At 42.3% G+C, this 19,706-nt stretch overlaps 1 protein-coding gene across 1 annotated transcript; it reads right to left on the bottom strand.

Moving 5' to 3' along the window:
* Positions 1-10,878: 10,878 nt before the first annotated feature.
* Positions 10,879-14,596, bottom strand: hoxb5a (homeobox B5a). Its single transcript, XM_062438562.1, has 2 exons — positions 13,846-14,596; positions 10,879-12,358 (listed from the first exon to the last, which is right to left on the bottom strand). Exons 1-2 carry the CDS (start codon positions 14,540-14,542, stop codon positions 12,111-12,113), a joined length of 945 nt encoding a protein of 314 aa, XP_062294546.1. The 5' UTR covers positions 14,543-14,596; the 3' UTR covers positions 10,879-12,110.
* Positions 14,597-19,706: the final 5,110 nt, after the last annotated feature.

Consider the following 19,706-nt stretch of genomic DNA (forward strand, 5'->3'; position numbering starts at 1 on the left):
CGAAAAGTAAACAGGGCCAGACATTAATCTTGCTGTGGAAAAATCAGATAAGAATAGTAATATTTTTGGGAGATAAGCGTTGACTTTTGACAGGGTAGCTGCTGATAAGGCTGAGGAGAGGAAGAGCTCTGCTTTGCTAAACTCCCTCTCAGAAATTGTTTGAGGATGTATAAATAACTGTTAGCTCCAAGCATGAAACCACCACTTTACCACGGCTAGCCTCTGGTTATACACGTAGGAAAACACACACGCACACACACACACACACACACACACACACACACACACACACACACACACACACACACACACACACACACACACACACACACACACACACACACACACACACACACACACACACACACACACACACACACACACACACCTCTTGTAACATGGTATTACATTTCCCCCCATTAGGATTTATTAATAATAAATATTGGTGTAGTACATTTTGAACATGAAGCCTCATATATTACAGACAGTCTCATCAACCTGCATTTTAATATCTTAATGTTGATTTAAAACACAATATTTTCATTGGAGGCTGTGAGTATTTCTACACAACGTGTACTTTAATGTGATTATACACTGTAAGTGATTATAGGAAGAGATGAGTTTATTATCTAAATATAAAATACTATATTATTATACTACTATTACTATTAATACTATTAATGCTACTACTACTAGTACTATTACTACTACTACTACTACCACTACTACTACTACTACTACTACTACTACCACTACTACTACTACTACTACTACTACTACTACTACTACTACTATTACTACTACTACTACTACTACTACTACTACTACTACTACTACTACTACTACTACTACTACTACTACTGCTACTGCTACTACTACTACTACTACTACTACCACCACTACTACTACTACTACTACCACTACTACTACTACTACTACTACTACTGCTACTACTACTACTACTACTACTACTACTACTGCTACTACTGCTACTACTGCTACTGCTACTACTACTACTACTACTACTACTACTACTGCTACTACTGCTACTACTGCTACTGCTACTACTACTACTACTACTACTACTACCACTACTACTATTACTACTACTACTACTACTACTACTACTACTACTACTACTACTGCTACTACTGCTACTACTGCTACTGCTACTACTACTACTACTACTACTACTACCACTACTACTATTACTACTACTACTACTACTACTACTACTACTACTACTACTACCACCACTACTACTACTACTACTACTACCACTACTACTACTACTACTACCACTACTACTACTACTACTATTAATACTACTACTACTACTACTACCACCACTACTACTACTACTACTACTACCACTACTACTACTACTACTACCACTACTACTACTACTACTATTAATACTACTACTACTACTACTACTACCACTACTACTACTACTACTACCACTATTACTACTACTACTACTACTACTACTACTATTACTACTACTACTACTACTAGTACTACTACTATTACTACTACTACTACTACTACTACTATTACTACTACTACTACTACTACTACTATTACTATTACTACTACTACAATCACTACTACTTATACTACTTTAATAATAATAATAATAATAACGGTAATAAATAGGCTACCATTTAGTTTTTATTTTTAGCTACCTCTCTCATTTTCCATCCTGGTTATCCTTCCTTCACTTAAGTAAAAACACCAAAATATCAAACAGGGTAACAGTCTCTTTTTTGGCGAGGGGGGGTGTTTGTAGGCCTATATGAAACACAAATGTTGACCGGTGTGAACAAAATGTGCAGACAAACACCTGCAGCCCCCCTTCTCTCTCTCTCTCTCTCTCTCTCTCTCTCTCTCTCTCTCTCTCTCTCTCTCCCCCCCCCCCACGCACCCGACAATATTCACCCTCCCACCCACCCACCTCCATGTCACCGAATACCTTCCGCCCTACCACCACCCACCACCTTCAACCCCTCCATTTTTCCTGTCTTTCTTTCCCCCTTCATCTCTCTCTCTGTACATTGCGGCGGCAGGAGGAGCTTTGCTTTTGTTACCGGGGAAGGGAAGAGAAGGTCAGGCCTTCACCTCTCCTTTGCCTCCTGCTATCATTTCTCTCATCTGTACCCCCCCTCCCCCCCCTCCTCTCCTCCCTACCTCTACTCCCTCCCTCCCTACTTTTTTTTTGCCTTTGACATACAGCAATTGGTCTAGAGGCGAGGGAGTAGTGAGGAGAGGCGAGGGCGGAACTCACGCACGACGGTGAACTTTTGACCCTTCAACTCGGTGAACTCAGCTGTAAGGGCTGCTTGCTGCAAGCTTGGACATCCAGCCCGGCTGTTCTCCTGATAATAACTGGAGTCTTGCTGCTCCGCTTCAGACAGGAAGACAGAAGCAAAAAAAAAAAGAGAGAGAGAGAGAGAGAGAGACGTGCAACAGTCTACAAGCTCTTAATTCACGAGATAAACCTAAAAAAGATGGAGAAATTCATCGACAGCGCCTCTTTAAACTCGCAATATTTTTTCAATCTTTTCCTCTCTCTGATTTTACACTCGTGCATCTCCTCACACCAGCCATGAATCATCCGCAAAACACGGATGACAGTTGTGACAGTTGTGTATTTGAAGAGAGAGGCAGAGGCGGGAGGTTTTGCTGCAGGTTATCGTCTGTTAACGTTCAAACGGACGGGGGCGCGTGCTTGTAAAGGGAGGTGGGGAGCAGAGATGGGGCTCGCGGGCTGGCTCGCGCTGTCCTCCTCGTGCTGGTCTGAAGCGGGCTCTGGTGGCGGCGGGAGAGAGCTGCATTCACTGGGAATATATAGGCTATGTACGTATATATATATATATATATATATAATGCTTTATTAAAATAAATTAAAATACCTGTAAGGGTCATTCATTCGTGTTTAGGAAGGAAACCGTTCACAAAACAGGGGGGGGGGTTGCGCCTTTCAGAACAGCAAAAAAGCTTGATTTGAATAGTCATATAAACCTATGAACCCTTCCTTCTACTACTAATACTAATGCTGTTACCATTTAGCCTATTATTGTTATTATTATTACCTTGTTAGGCCTATTATGTTTATCAAATTGTTACTATATTACCGTAAATAGTAGTATAGAGTAGTTTTAAATAATAAGCTCTCCTTCATTAACCTATGATTCCTATCATAATAAGACAGATTACATTTATAGGCCTGTGTGTAGCCTTCTGTTACAAAAGCAAGTTAACATAGAAATAATGTTTTTATTTTTATTTTATATTTTTATTTTACAACTGTAGTCTATAAGTGACGACAGCGTGACCCGGGCGTGTATTTAATATGGCATAACAACCAAAATAAACAAAATACCCACCCATGACCAGGGAAAGTTTAAATATTTGCAAGGTTATCAGCTTGTCATAAACCATCGCCAAGACAAACAAAAGCCATTCTGGTTTTATCCAGGCTGCATTCACAATCTCACAAAGCGGCACTGATAAAGGCTTTTTTTTATCGACTGCAAACACTTTTAATAACGCAATCAAGGCTTGTTTCCCTTTCAACCATTCAACGTTGATTTGAGATATAGAAAGCGCAAAGGTGGTCATTCTTTATGCATTAATTCATACAGACAAGACTGACCCGCTTTTGTATTGAAATCGTGTGAAAAAACGTATGGTAAAGATGCTTGTATCATTATATATATAGGCCTATATATACATAATATATATATTTATATAAATATATATAAATATAAATATATATATTAGATTAGTGTAGATTAGTGTGCTTTTTTAAATCTGTGGTGTTTGGCGTGGTTGAACGCTCGTGTAATCACCGTGGATTTACCCAGCCAGCCACATTTAAAGAGTGGAAGTTTCTCGTTTGTCTGAGGTAAACTTCCCACCCTTTTGACCCGGACATGGGAAACACTGACGAATAAATAAAAGCAGACAGTTGTTAATTCCTTTCCCCCTTTGTTAAAGAGGTAAACAAACGGACACACTAACTAACCAACACACACACACACACACACACATACACACACATGCAAGGTGGTGGTGGGGTCATTAGCACTGTGTCCTTCTCCTGCGCCTGCGCGTCGGTTTCCTCGTGCAGTGCGTGGCTCGAGCCTGTCTGCTGACCTCGCGCTGACTCCTTTACTCTTGCATTATTCATGAGCGGTGGCCGCGCGGTTCACCCCTATCAGTATGCAGGAGACATTAAGGCTTCGCAAATGCCGATTTAAACGTAAAGCAATCACACGAGATGCTGCGATGGGGAAAAGAGAGAGAGAGAGAGAGATCGCTCAGAGTAAAAGGGTGTGCGCATGTGTGCGTGATTGCAGGGGGGCAGAGAATATGTTTTCAGCTTTTTAAAAAAAAAAACAGACTTGGCTTCACAATCACTGTTTATAGCTGCTATTCACAAAATGGGATTTTCTGTGAGAATAAATGCGCAGTAAATAGTCCAAATTTAACGAAATCACCCACCCAAATGATCAAACTGGGGGGGCTGAATAGAAAGCAAGCAAGTGTTGCACACCAGTGATTTCTTTCAAAACACACACAGGATCTTCCCATGCCCGGGTCATTCACCTTTCTCTCTCCCTCTCTCCCTCTCTCCCTCCCTCTCTCTCTCTTTCTGAGCTCTCTCATGTCCTACCAATAAACCCACCAAATACAACAAAACACACCTCACTCACTCCCACACAAAAGTCTCTCTCGCACACGGACAAACACACACCTTTTGCAATGCAATGAGAGAGAGAGAGAAAAAAAGGGCCAGTCGCATTAGTTACTCACCCCACTCATCATCACCAACACACAGACTGTAAAGCCAAACTCAGCGCCATCTGACAGCCCGGACAGGTTCAAAGGAGCAGCAAGCCCGTACACATAATACACATAATGCACATAATGCCGAGGAGAGGCTGGAGCTGCCCTGTGTACATAAACGGGAAACAGATGACACACACAGCAAAAACAAAGGAGCCCATACAAGAGCTGCTGCTGCGCCTTCATGTCACAGCCTCTCTCACTTATCCCGACAAGAAAAGGAACTACAGTTGTGTCACGCATGTCATGTCCCATCTCTGTGTAATGTGTATAGTATGTGTATGTGTGTGTATGTATGTGTGTGTGTCTGTGTGTAGAGAGGGAGAGAGGGAGGAGGAGGGGGGGTGGGGGGGCTGGTGTTCCTGTATCATCGTTAAAAGGAGGAAGTTGATGAAAAATGAAATGGGGAGTTTTCGTCTTCCTGTTTACTGGACTGAAACTTCCTCAAGGACCCAGGGCCCTCGCGCTCCTGGGACACACACACACAGACACACACACACACACACGAAAAAAAAACCTGATTAAAATGAAGATAGCCTGTGCTTGACTCAGCTAAATGAATTATTCTTTTTATTTACAGTTATTATTTTCCCTCTATTATTAATATTCGTTATTGTATTATATATTATATATTATGTATTACAGGCAACGGCTAGTTTAGAATACAATAGATAATTGTTGCGGATGTATTACGTTCTGTAGGAACGTATACACAATATATTAATACTAGTTTTAATAATAGAACTTAATGAAGGTCGTAAGATAAGGTTGAAAATGTCCGGAAGAGTAGAAGTAAGTGGACCTTGAGTTCAGATTGTTGTTGTTTCTGGCTTTAATTGTTTTACTGGAATATATATGTGTATGAAACGATAATATCACATTATTATTATTATTATTATAATTATTATTATTATCATAAAATGCAGTTAAAACGTATTTCTTTGACAGAAAAAATAATAAATAAAATAAATAAATAGCGCGATGACGTCTGTTGTAATGTAATTAATACTTTTTCTTTAAAAAAAAAAATATATATATATATTACAGAAGAGCAAAACCGTCTTCCTCCAGTTTTTCCTCTTTTTTTCCCGCTCTACTGATGTCTGAATAATTTATGGTATCCCAACATGACTCTAAATAACATTCTTGTGAAGCTCGTGAAAAATCATTGTGATGGCGGAGGGCAGAGCCAGGAATCCCCACACACTGAAAACGCATCGGGGGCAACAGTGAGACCGGCGGCCTCACATGTAAAGTGAACATAATAAATGAGAGTTTGAGAGCAGAGAGGAACTTCCGAAAAAAAAAAAAAGCCCAATCCTCCCCTCTTGTTAGTGGAGTGCAGCGGACACCAGATTAACTGTGTGGTCGAGACGAGCAGAAACACACTCCCATGTGAAGTAGATATATAAATAGTGTAAAGAACGGCTTTAGTTTAGCTTCACTAAGACTGTAGAACACTTTATACAACAGAGAGGGAGCTACTTTATTTATTAAATAGAGTGAAGCGAGAGCATTACAATAAAAAAAAAAGGAGATCACTTGAAACATATACTGGCGCGTTAAATGGGCTGTGTGAGAAAAAAGACAATAAAATCCTTTTAAATCTGGGCTTTTATTTTGACACGCTTAAACAAAACGACGTAAAAACAACTCGACGTTCGTTCCATATTTATTCCCGGAGCTTTCAGCTGTTTTTCAACCGTCTTCCTCAGCAGATGGAGATTATGCTATATTATCTTTTCTCATATAAAAGTGTTGCTGTCAACTTAATTATGAATAAATTCAAATATACACCATTTCTACTTTCTATAGTAATTGTATTATCTTGTATCTCAATGCTGGGAATCATCCGTCTCGCCATAGGCCTACTTTGTATTAGTCGGCCTCCTCAGGGCGCCATGTTGAAGTCGGCCTTTACACAAAAGAAGCGCTATTAATTTTATTGTGACGTACACAGCTCAGAGTCTCCTGCTAATAATCTATCGAGGTTCATCCACACTGATTTTTTTTAAATATAAAAAAGTTTCAAACTCCATTCTGCATATACCGAAACGTGAGCTTTCACAGTGACACGAGACATTAAACAATTTACATGATGGATCTAAGCAATAAGGAGCGAGCGTGCGCGAGGCCACGTGACTGGTAGCCGGGCTGTTTGACAGCTTCGGGCCCGCTTCAGACATCAGAGAGGGGGGGGGAACAGTGTGGAGAACTAATAAAGATTTACAGGGTCAGACACTGTACTGTTAACACCTCTACCTTCTCCCCTTTCACCCAGACACCAGCCTGCACTCGTTACAATACTGTGTAAAAATAACAGCTGAGCTTGTTGACTGATTCTGAGGCATTGGCATTATGCACCAATGATAAGAGATTTAATGGTGATCCTTAGTGACTAAACACGGTTTAAAACAATTGCATTAAACAGGATACCACGTTGTCAAACATGCATTAACTTAAGACATATATACAATATTTGCTTTAGAATCACGTCACCATCCATGCATACAGAAAGTCATTTTAGCAATTTTTTTTAAAAAATTGACTGATGTGATGCTTTTATTGTTTTAAAGACTGTATTAATATTTAATTGTGTTTAGTCAATTCAGCGTGCCGGCTCACTTCTATAACAGTTTCATCAATGTCTATTTGGGTGTTAAGTCTAATCTGCTGTTAGAAAGAAGCGCCTGAGATTCAATGGAAAGTTTCACTGCTATTTTGAGGATTTGATGTTTTAAGATCATATTGAATGTTTTCCCGCGACGTGTTTTAATCCGCCACCAACAGAATGACATCAATTGTGCTTTCAGGTGGGAGTGTTGCCTTATTTTGTTTCACCTGTCTATTTTTCTGTGTATCACAGTAGTGTCATGTTCCAATAAAACACAGCGACAACTATTTGGTTGAGCGCAAAATTTGGATCAATCTTGACTGTGTGCAAAAAGTCAGTAGCACGTGGAATCAGAACTTTTTCAGAAGACAAAATAGCGCCTTGGGATTATCTATTAGAGTTGGCTTCGATTAGGAGTTTTTGTGTCCAACAGCACAGCTTGAGTTTAGCAGAATGGGCTGAGTGTCAAACAACAGGCCCGATCTGTGGAGTAAAATAACCTGCAAGGACTCTGATGGTGAGAGCCTTGGGAATGTTTGTATCCACGACGCTTTTTCACTCACACCCATCCTGCCTGGAAAATACAAGGGCGGGGGGTGGACAAAGATCTTCTTGTATCCAAGGACGCATATCAGTGTGTGTGTGTGTGTGTGTGTGTGTGTGTGTGTGTGTGTGTGTGTGTGTGTGTGTGTGTGTGTGTGTGTGCGTGTGTGTGTGTGTGTCCTTGTCCATATGCTTGTTGGTTAATGTTGGCACGCACGCAGGCATTTCTCTAACTCTTACTCCTTTGTTGTTGGAACCGCTTTTACGCATAGGGTGGCTGTGCGTAAAAGTGACAAAGGAAAGGCACAGGATATGAAACCCTTACTAGTCCAAAATAAAAGCTACAATTAAAGCCATCAGAAAGGAATTATGATCTCACTTCACAACATGATTACTTTCTATTTTTCCTGTGATCCACAGAGAGAGATGTTATATGAGTCAGATTAGTTCCTCACCTTTAAATAAACCATTAAAACGACATCCAACAACATCTGCTGCTATGGGTCAGTTCATAAGCCTTGCATTCAATTAATTATCCAAGCACTTTAATAAGTCCATATTAAAATTTAAGAAGGAAAACCCCAAGATAAAACCATAAACCAGTTATACGCATTGTATCGTCATTGTAACCACACCAGTTTTGCCCTTTCATTTTCTTCTGCTTCAGTGTAATCAGTTTCACACTCACACACACATACACACACAAAACCACTGTTAAACCATTCTGTGATTGCTGCCAGCCACTTCTGCACATTAAGAACCACATCGGCACATTGCAAGTCCCCTGTGTGCCCGTGCGCCATCATTACGCACACCAAAAAAACAGACACACACGAACTGGAAGGGCTAGCCAAAAGTACACACACACACGAATGAATGCGCGCGTGCTCACAGGCAGCAGTTTCCTCCATGTTTGACACCACCGTCACCATGGCCCGGAACAGACACAACAACGAATCTCAAATATCTGAAACACACCGGAGCTTCACGGCACTCAGCGAGCGCATTAATACAAGCAGCGCTACAGAGTGAGTGAGTGACATGGTAATTACGCAGCTTCTCTCTCTCTCTCTTTACCACCCACCCCCCTCCCTCCTTCCCACTAGCCCCCACTTACAGACAGTCTTCACACACTACTGCGCAGTCCTGGATCTTTCTCTTCCAACCGGCTTCTCTCAGCGTCCAGAGCGGCGTAAAGACCCGCGGAGCTCGTCTGGGGCTCTGTGTGTGAACCGGAGCAGGAACAGCGGCCGGTAGTAGTGGCCTGCTCTCTCTCTCACACAACACACACACTCCCTCCCTCTCTCGCTCTGTCTCTACTTTACTGACCCCTTTAGGATCCCCGCGAAGCCGTTAAACCGTCACTTGCTTTCTAGAATGTGAAATATATAGTACATTGTCAACTCCCCAAAACCATAAAACTAACTTTATGGCCCCCACGTGACCAGAGGAGAGCCAGTGAGAGGTATCTGTCTGAGGCCAGGTCTGATCTTTACGATCTAAGTTGGAGATAAAAACCCTCATCCGTTTGACATGTAAATGTCAAAGCTGCCTTCCTTTTTTATAGTTTGGCCCAAAGCAGAAGGGGTTAGCTTTAAACAAAAAAAAAAAGAATATCTCAACACACATACACACATAAAGAGGAGGCAAGGGATAGCGGTTGTGTCCAGATGAGGCTCGGAGCAGGACCTCGTTCTCCCCCCTCCACCTCCTCATCATCTCCATCAGCTCAGAATCAGAACCGTGTATGAGCAGAGAAGCTGCAGCAGCATCAGCCGGTGAGTTTAAAAGTTCACTTGGTTGTTTACACTTTGAAACGGGGAGACGGTAACCTAATTTAGCCGGGAGTGGCCTCCGTTAGGACGGAAAAGGGAGGTCGTTTAGAGAAAAGTGACCAATTTGTCCACCGCGGGTAGTTTGTTGACTTGTCAGACTCGGTGAGCAGAGAGGAAAATTAACCTGTGTGCGTCTGTTCTGTTCCCTGTGTGCATTGATGTGTGTGTGTGTGTGTGTGTGTGGTGTTGGGTGATGCTGCTGAGGTTCCAGGGAGGTTGTCGCCTTGGAAATGGAAAATGCGGCGTTCAGGGTACAAAGTGAGGGCCTGGAAAACAGATGCTTTGCGCTTCTTCCTTTTACGCTTGATGCAGCTCGGTTTATCTATGTAGAATTATAGGAGGGCAAACAGTTATTAAAGCTATTTCTGGATGAGATCTGTACAAACAGCACAGAATAATATCTAAAATTGGGGGTGAAGATGCCACTAAGCTTAGAAGTTAGACTTCTAGGTCAGGACTCAAACCCAATTATGGTTTACTCCGGATCTAACCACTCTATCAGCTATTCCTCAGCCTTAATAGACTTTAAAATATGACAAGCCAAGCTCAGAGTTTGGCAGCTGATGGTCGAGGTCATCCCGAGACTCACATTTGCATACTAAATATATGATTCCCAATAAATTCAGAACGACAACTGGCACAAATATCCCCGATGGATCTGAGGGCTCCTAACACTTTTACACTTTTGGCCCCGGTACGTCTCACGCGGGTTTTAAACCCAAGGTACACCATTTGTGCACGAGTTTGGCACACGAGCAGATGGTTAACTCTGTCTAGTTTGGATGAGTAGGCTATGAGGAACTTTATTGTTGTTGTTGTTGTTTTTTACTCCAAGTTACAAACAAATACAAAAAGCTCATTGGCAGAAAGCGTACAGGCCTTACAGGACGTTAGCCGTTTCCTTTACATGCGTTCTCTCTCTCTCTCCCTGTCACACACACACACACACACACACACACACACGCACACACACACGCATATGCACGCACGCACTCTCTCTCTCTCTCTTCTCTCTCTCTCTCTCTCTCTCTCTCTCTCTCTCTCTCTCTCTCTCTCTCTCTCTCTCTCTCTCTCTCTCTCTCTCTCTCTCTCTCTCTCTCACACACACACACACACACACACACACACACACACACACACACACACACACACACACACACACACACACACACACACACACACACACTGCAACTACAAATAGCCAACTGGTCACATTTAAAAATGTCAATATATATCTATATACATCCTTTCTGAAACATAGATCCAATAATTACAATAATAATAACAATAATATACAGTTACACTTTGTCTTGGATAATAGAGCTATACACAACAGTATGGATGGATAGGAAATGAAGGCAGGGTTGTTTTTAGACAAACAAACACACACACAAACACACACACACACACTTTCCCTGCTTTCTCAATTTAAAAAAAAAATAGAATGGCAAGTAACTGACAGGAGGGGAAAGGGGGAAAGGGAGGGTGGGGGGGGGGTCTGGATGAAGGGGGGGGGGCTGACTAGTAGGCTATACACGCGTTACTGGCTGTAAATAACTTACAATAAGAGCTCACATGCTAACTTTTCTAGTAAGCATTTTGTATCCATTACAAATTTTGTTGACACATTTACGACACTTGTAGACATTTAACAACAGGTAGGTAGCGAGGTTGTAAGGTAGGATGTAAGGTAGAAAAGTAGTTAGGTAGCATTATTCATCCTTTCCTCTCTTTTTTTTCCTGACTCCTCTCCTCCACAGCTATTTCTTTTTTTCTTTTTTTTTTAAACGACGACAACATACACGAACACTAACTTTTTTTTTGTTTTTTGTTTTTTTACAAGAGCAAGTACCACAGTCTTTTTTTTTATACGTTGCCCTAAAACACCAAAAAGACCAACATGCTGAACAAATAAAAAGTGCTGCGCTGCTGTACAGTACTCAGTTGAATAGGAAGTGTTTCTTTTCTTTCTTTTTTCTTTTTTTCTTTTTTTAATCTAGCTTTGGAATCTGTTTGTAATAGAAACATTTCTTCATCACCGCCTCCTTTTTTTTTGATCCATCTTCTCCTTCTCTCTTCTTCTGTTGTTTTCTTCAAGTTTTTCTTTATTCTTTTCCAACTGTTTTTGTCTCTCTCCTTCTTTCCTCCTTGGATGCCTGTACATGGAAGTAGCCTTTTCCAAAAAACGATGGACGGATGCTTCTTCTTTTCATTCTCCCACCCCCCCTTTTTTTCTTCTTTTTATTTTTTAAATGGATAGACTTCTACGGTTGGAAGACGTTGCCGCCGGTGCCGAGGCTCATACTTTTCAGTTTGTTGTCCTTCTTCCATTTCATCCTCCGGTTCTGGAACCAGATCTTGATCTGCCTCTCCGTGAGGCAGAGCGTGTGCGCGATCTCGATCCTCCGCCGCCGTGTGAGGTACCGGTTGAAATGGAACTCTTTCTCCAGCTCCAGCGTCTGGTAGCGGGTGTACGCCGTCCGTGCCCGTTTCCCATCCGGGCCCGTCATATCTATAAAGGGTTTGGAGCGGAGAAACAGTATAGGGGGGCTGTTAGGGAGCGTGTTAGGTGTGTTTAACGGGTGATTATTTAGAAATAGAAGCAAAGAGTAAGTGTACAAAATAGTAGAAACACCTTTCAGTACATTCTAACACATCCTGAAACTATGCCCTAAAAATACAGCTAGATATCTGCAGGTTTGCTACATTTCATATTGAAGCTACAGGTGTTTTTATTATTGTGTCCACCCCCCCCCCCTACACTCCTCTAGGCTACACACTACAGATTTCAATCATAGGTTTATACAGCGAGCATAAAGGCGCAACAAAGGTGCTTCAAACTATCCTTCATTCTAACAGCTCTCCTCTCTCTCATTTGATTTTTGTAATACTATTTCCACTCCACAGCTCGTGCTACAAGATTAGCTTTTATTTGACACATTACTGTTTGTCTTATTTTTATTTTTTTTATTTAAAAAAAAAAAAACCCACCCCCTTCACCATAACCTCTCTTTCTTTTTCTCCCCTTTCTCTTTTCACTCCCTCTCTTGCTCCCTTCAGGGTTTTATTACCCCGTCCTCTGCCTCACCTCTCTAATAAAGTTCCCACACGTAATAAAGCTTCACTTTTCAAAGGAGCAACAGTTTCCAAAGCCTTCCTGGCCTCTCTTTTCTTTTTTTTTCTTTCCTTTTTTCCCACCCCGGGTCTGTCTGCGCTGCTCAGCCTGTTACAGGCTTTGCTTGCCCGGCTTGCTTCTCCCCTGACAGATTTACGACGCTTTTGTGGAATTTGCTAAAATAAAATAAGGGAGGGTGGTTGGTGTGTGTGTGCGGGGGGGGGAGAGAGAAAGACAGCGGGGGTAACCATCCGGCGTCCCTGACTTCTACAGGAGGGAAATGTAAAACGAATTGCACCCCGATGCTTTGAGAAAACACACTAATACACAACTTTAGCTGATTAACCAGAGGGTGACCAGCTGTCCTGTTTAGCTACTTCCTCATTTCCAAATAGCAAGAGGAAATAAAGATTTTTTTAAAAATAGCTTCAACTGCTCGAAATCAAGAAGCAGAATAAAACAGAGATTGTGTACATTACGGGGGTTCACACACACACACACACACACACAGCTCACTGACTGATTTTTGACAGTCATGTGAAAATATTAAATTGACGCTGTGGAGGGGAAAAAAGGCTTTGTGGGGTGCACACAAAAAAACGAGGAACCGTGGCTAATTGGGTGTCTTTCAGCTATTCTCAAGCAGTCACTTTACTCAAATCAAATCAAAGCAGCAAATAAGTCTGCAGAATATTGAGTGTGTTTACAGAGAGGCACACAGCACCGAGGCTCCCCGTGTAGCTTCCACACGCACTAACGACTGTCACCAACCCCATGTGTTCAAACATATAGACTACAATCTATTCAGCCAGCATTAGGAATATTACAGCCCTAGCTTCTATCATACAGAGCTAATAAGCTGTAAACACAAGAGCAGCATGTACCATGGCTAATGTGCAGCTTTCTCATCCAGGGGAATATCTGTGGTGTCCCACCGTCGCTGCCCGCTGTGCTGCCAGCGGCTGATCCCGCCGGGCCGACCTCCTGCTTCTGCCCGGGCTGCGAGTGCCCGGTCCTGGTAGGCAGGTTGCCTGTATCCCGGTTGTGCTGCAACTCGTCTGGCTCTGGCGAGGCGTCGTCTAACTCCGTGAAGCGTTGCGCCGTGCCGCCGCCACCGGCGCCGGAGGAGTTGGAGGACAGGTTTGGAGAGCTGAGATTGCCGTTTCCTGGTTGCCCTGAGCGGGGAGACGAGCTCTGAGCGCCCAACTTACTCTCTCCACACGCGGGTGACAGAAGGGAATCCGCCGCGGAAGCGAGGGAGCAGCTGGATGGTTGTCTGAGGCTCCTCTCCGGGGCCGGGGAAGCGAAGCCCCGGGAGTCCCCGACCACCGAGCCTCCCCCGAAGTGTCCTCCGGTGTTGTTGACGCCACCGCCGCTCCCCCCTCCCCGGTTGGTGACGGTCAGGTCCATGCCATTGTAGCTGTAGCCGTAAGAGCCCGTCGCATGGTGCATGGTGGCGGAGGAAGAGTCCCTGTACGTCCCGCCGTTCATTGCGCCGCTGCTGGCTCCATAATTTAGCAGTTGATAGTCGGGGCCATTTGGGTAGCGCCCCGAGAACGAGTTTACAAAGTAAGAGCTCATTTAGGTTGTTTTAGAGAGTTGCAGGCTTACAGTTGAGTACTAAGGGGCGCTTGATTTGTTAGATTTCTCTTGGTCGTTATAACGCGGGTACTTTCAACGATTTATGATGTATTAGTGAATTATGGCGTTGCACTGTACTTCGTTTTTAGCTATGTATGCGCCGTCCAAATATGGGGGTGGGGTGGGGTGGTGTGTGTGTGTGTTGGATAGAGGGGTGTGTGTGTGTGTACGCGTATGTGTGTGTGTGTGCGATGGGGGAGGCGAGGGGTGAGGTGAGGGAGGAGAGAGAGAGAGAGACAGAAAGGAGGGAGGAGGGAAGGGGGGCGGTCACGTGCTTTTGTTGACCAGTCGTAAATTCTCGCCGATGACTTCGGAGAGGTAATTCATGCTCTGAGGTTTCTAATGATGAAGGGATGGGCGGGGGCTGCTCTCTCTCTCCCTCTCTCCCTCTCTTTCACTGTCTCTCTCTCTCTCTCTCTCACACACACACACACACACACACACACACACACACACACACACACACACACACACACACACACACACACTTCATCCTGCTGCTGGAGGTGCCGGGGGTGAGCTCAGAGCGCCACCTACTGCAGACATAATATATTGCAGTGATTAAAGAGGCAGGAAAAAAGAAGGAGAGAGAGAGAAACTCCAAAAAGAATCTTAGAGGGCTGTTATGAAATATTCCCTCCCCACCCCCCGTGTGTGTGTTTATGCGTGTGTGTGTGTGTGCGTTTGTGTGTGTGTGTGTGTGCATGTGTCTCTCATCACTCAGTCTTGTTAATTGACCTTTGCTTTGGCTGGAAATTAGGAGTCAGTGACCATGAACCATAAAAAATCCCGTTAATAATGGAATATTAAACATGGCAGACAATAATAACAGCAGCGCGCCGACGCTGCCTCCCACCCGCAGCTGAGAGTATGAAGAAATAAGTGAAGAATACAAATAAGTTCACGTTTCTGCAAAAAAAAAAAAAAAAAATACACACGATAATAAAAATAATAAGGATAGCAATGGTAACAATATTAATAATGATATGATATTAACAATTTCAATAATGCGCCCTACGTCACAAATGTAAACGAAAAAAAAAAAAGATCAAAATAACCTGACACATTACTGCGCCATACAGGAAGTCCATTACTGCGTCAAAATTGCACTTTTGTGGCACCATAACAACGAGTGCAGTGATCCAATCAGAGCCTCGATAAGCATCTAAAACAATTACCAGCAGGAAAAAACAGTAGTTCTTCTACTTTTCTTAAATAAATAAATATCTGTATCTAAATAAATCGTTACCACCTCACTCATGGGCTCAATTAACCGATTTCAACACGGTGACTATGTGTTTATTTACCTATTTATTGTTGCTTTTGTTTATTTACATCTCCTCTAATATAAATGAAAAAGAGTAAAAAAAAAAAGAAAAAAAAAAGATTAATATTTTGTCTTTACTTAAACAGGCTGTATGATGACAATAAACTGTTACAATGACACACACACACACACACACACACACATAGTCACATCAACACTGCGTGAAACCACCAAGTCATGGTTGTGAAGGAAAATCAGATTTGGCCTATAACTGTTTCTTTCTTTTTCTCACTTTCTGTCTTCTTTCTTTTTTTTCTGTCTGTCTTCTCTCTCCTCTCTCCTGCACTCCTTCTCTCTCTCTCTCTCTCCTTCTCTCTCTTTGCAGTCTCCCTTCCAGCTGCAGAGGAGGAATGTTAAACCTGATCTGTGACGTCCACACTGGATGGAAATCTGCTGATTTATGATTTGTTGATTCCCGGTTGGGATGCATTTCAGCTCGGGTGCCTCTCTGTGTGTCTGGGTATGTGTGCGTATGTGTGTATGTGTGTATGTGTGTGTGTATTTGTAGTAGGCCTCAATGTGCACTGATATGCATGATACACACGTGCATAGGCCAGAACATGGGACAGATGAAGAATTCCAGATTTTTTTTGTGTGAAACAATACAAATGAATGTGTGTGTGTGTGTGTGTGTGTGTGTGTGTGTGTGTGTGTGCATGTGTGTGCATGTGTGTGCAGTTTCAGGCCAAATTTCAGGCGCTCAGCTGCTCTCGCAAGAGCAAAAAAAAAGAAAGAAAGCAGCAGTCAGAATGGAAATCATCTTGAATATTCCAAAGTAACACAGGCAGGGGGAAAAAAATTGCGAGAGGCAGCGACGGGGGGGGGGCTAAAATCCACAAAACACTTATCAGATTTATTCTTTTTTTCTCACTGGAGTTTTGATATCAACACTAAATCAGCACAGTTGCCGTCCTGAAAGCGGGCTTAAAAAGCACAGAACCCTAAGTGTGCCAGGAGTGGCCTGTAAGCCTTTAGGAGGAGGATGAACAGGAGGAGGCACTGACCCAGTTGGCACACACTTCTGAACACACTCCCTCGTTAAATATAGATTTCCACCATCACACTCAATATTTGTACTGCGAAACATCTCGCTGACCGGTTTGGCCCCCACAAATTCCACAGATTGAGGAAAAGAAGGGGTCAGTAGCTATCAACAATACTAGATAGTAGAAGTTACACAGCATCTAAATCTCATGGAGGATTTTTACTTTCACATCTAAACTGCATCATAAATTCAAATCCCCCTTTCATTTCTTAGCTGGTGTTGTATCCAATTTCTGCAGCAATCCTCCTGGTGAAGTTTCGCTTGATAGCTCTGAGGCTGGTGAGGATTCAAGATTTTTTAATCCCTGTTGTCAAAACCCGGAGCCCCACAAATTCAGAATCTGCTTATGCTCACATTGTTTATGGATCAAATCATCCACTAAAGAGCAGATATCCTCTCAGCACACAAATGTGAGCACAACTCATTGTAATCTACAGTACTTTAAATCCTCATTTCAAGCAGCGCACAGATGTTAAGACGCTGTTAAGATGCTCTGATTTGAGGAGATTTTCATATTTTAACAGATACATATTTTTTGTCTGGTTTATTGTGGTATTAAATTGTTTCAAACTGGATGAACCCAGCATGGAAAACTCCTAAAAAAAACTTCAACAAGGGAGTGTAAGTGGAGGATGTTAAAAAGCAAACAACAAAATAACGCAAATATTCATAACATTCTTCTGTTGGTAAATTGAGCCCTGTGGGTCAGAGTGAAACCATTTTCTACTGTGTGTAACATAGAACATCTGCCAGCATGCATGAAGCTCACCTTACAGCAGCTTACATTCTCACTGTGGGAATTGAACCACCAACCAAACACAAACCTATAGAAGCAGCAGCCAACAGTAGAACTGCATAACAAGCAAGAAAAGCAAGAAAAGCAAGAAAAGCAAGAAAAGCAAGAAAGCTAGAAAGCGTGACTTCTGCCTGTTCCACTACTTTATACCATACCAAATAATATTATAAGGAGATCACTTGATGCAGACACTTAGACCTATTTCTGTTATTGCACTGAGTGTCACTGGAAAACAACATTGATTACCAAAGCTTATCGCACTGAATCATATCTCACTGCCTCTCTCTCTTTCTCTCTCTCTCTCTCACACACACACACACACATACACACACATACACAGACTACAGCAAATGTTTTATTTTCTCAGCGTGGTATTAATTATTAACCGACTTGGCAACATGTCACACGACCGAACAGGCTTTCCATCAACTTATTATGCCAACGCAATACAGTCAGGACAACAAGTGGAATCGCAATTAATGAGCTCCAAGTTTTACAGCAGATGTGAGTTCCTTCAGCAGGCACATGCTAGAAAAAAAAGTAATAACACAAGTATGGCAGCGGGAATTAAATAACATGATGGTAACGTCATAACTGTGTTCTTCATACATTTAGAGATAGATGCACGAGTGTTCTAATTTGATGTTTAAACATTCGAATAACGTTTTATACATGTGTTAGTGCTACTGTAATATAGCCAAACTTTCTATGTAAGCTCACTGTGAATTACAGCACTATAATGGAGGGTTATGTGTTTAGACGCGTTCATTCTAATCCTGGTCTTGTTCTGTATGTGCTAACATGCTAATTAGTTTTAAAAGATAAGCTCAAGTCGAAAATAACACCCCTTTTTTTGTGTTGAAGCGCGTGCATCAACCAGAAAAACCGCCGCTGCAGAAAAGTGCAAACGCGCGCGCCGGTCACTCAGAGGACACGAAGAGTTCAAAGGGTCACGAGGACATTGTCCACTTTGTCTGGGTGAAGTGTGTGTGTGTGTGTGTATACGTGTGACGTGTCTGACTGGCCGGGCCTCGAGGACAGGTCAACTTTCCCCTTCGCTCGGTCTGGTCATCAATTAGTTCAGGCCGCCATCAAGCAGCAGCTCGCGCCCCCCTCCGGACCGCCGCGTGCGCTTACTTGGCCCCGGCCTCGCGCTCGCAGTAAATATGTACGCGAGTATGTTTCAAGTAAAGGAGGTAAAAAGGTTTATGATGCTTTACACGCGTGTTAAGTAGAGACACTAAATCATCTAATAAACGTGTTCCTACTTCTAAACGCTCACTTATTCTACTGGAACCAAAACGCGACTGTTTGTTCATTTTTTTGAATTAATTTATAAATCATTCAACAGACTTTACAATACATTTCTTTACATTTTATTGAACATCTCTCATAGGTAGTATACGTAATTACTTGACAAAAACACTAACATAAACAATGTAAAAATTCATAAAATATACACTTTTCCTGAACGTTTTTTAGGTAGTTTGGAGAATAATATCAGTAGGTTAACACCCCCCCCCCCCCCTCCACCCAATCGCCCCCCCACCCTCAACCCTCCCACCCCCTATACTGGAAAAGTAAAACTGCTGGAAAGGTTAAATTACCCCCCAACCCCCTCCCCCCCCCCCACATTACATTATTTTTCACCGTACAAGGTGATATTTTTTTTCCTTGCTTATTTCTATACAGTTTAAATATCAACACCATATGACATACATACATTTTCTCAAAGCTATTTCTCAAAGTTATAGCTTCCTCCCCACATTGTTATGAGCGCCTGTAATTGAAGGTATACAACACCTTTACAAATTAAAAAAACAATAATAATAATAATAATAATTATAATAATAATTGCAGGGGGGAAAAACAGCCCGAAGTCTCCTAAAGCTTCAAAACAAGTGCCTGACAAGTACATCTGAGAATTTCAAAAATA

The sequence above is a fragment of the Scomber scombrus genome, chromosome 18, assembly GCF_963691925.1.
Source record: "Scomber scombrus chromosome 18, fScoSco1.1, whole genome shotgun sequence".
NCBI lineage: Eukaryota > Metazoa > Chordata > Actinopteri > Scombriformes > Scombridae > Scomber > Scomber scombrus.

What these genes read in the sequence shown, in the direction of transcription:
- hoxb5a (XM_062438562.1), bottom strand. Translation starts at nt 14,542, where the DNA reads ATGAGCTCTTACTTTGTAAACTCGTTCTCGGGGCGCTACCCAAATGGC. An exon ending in AAAGCTGCACATTAGCCATG is followed by an intron (nt 12,359 to 13,845) that starts GTACATGCTGCT and finishes AACCCTTTATAG; the next exon opens with ATATGACGGGCCCGGATGGG.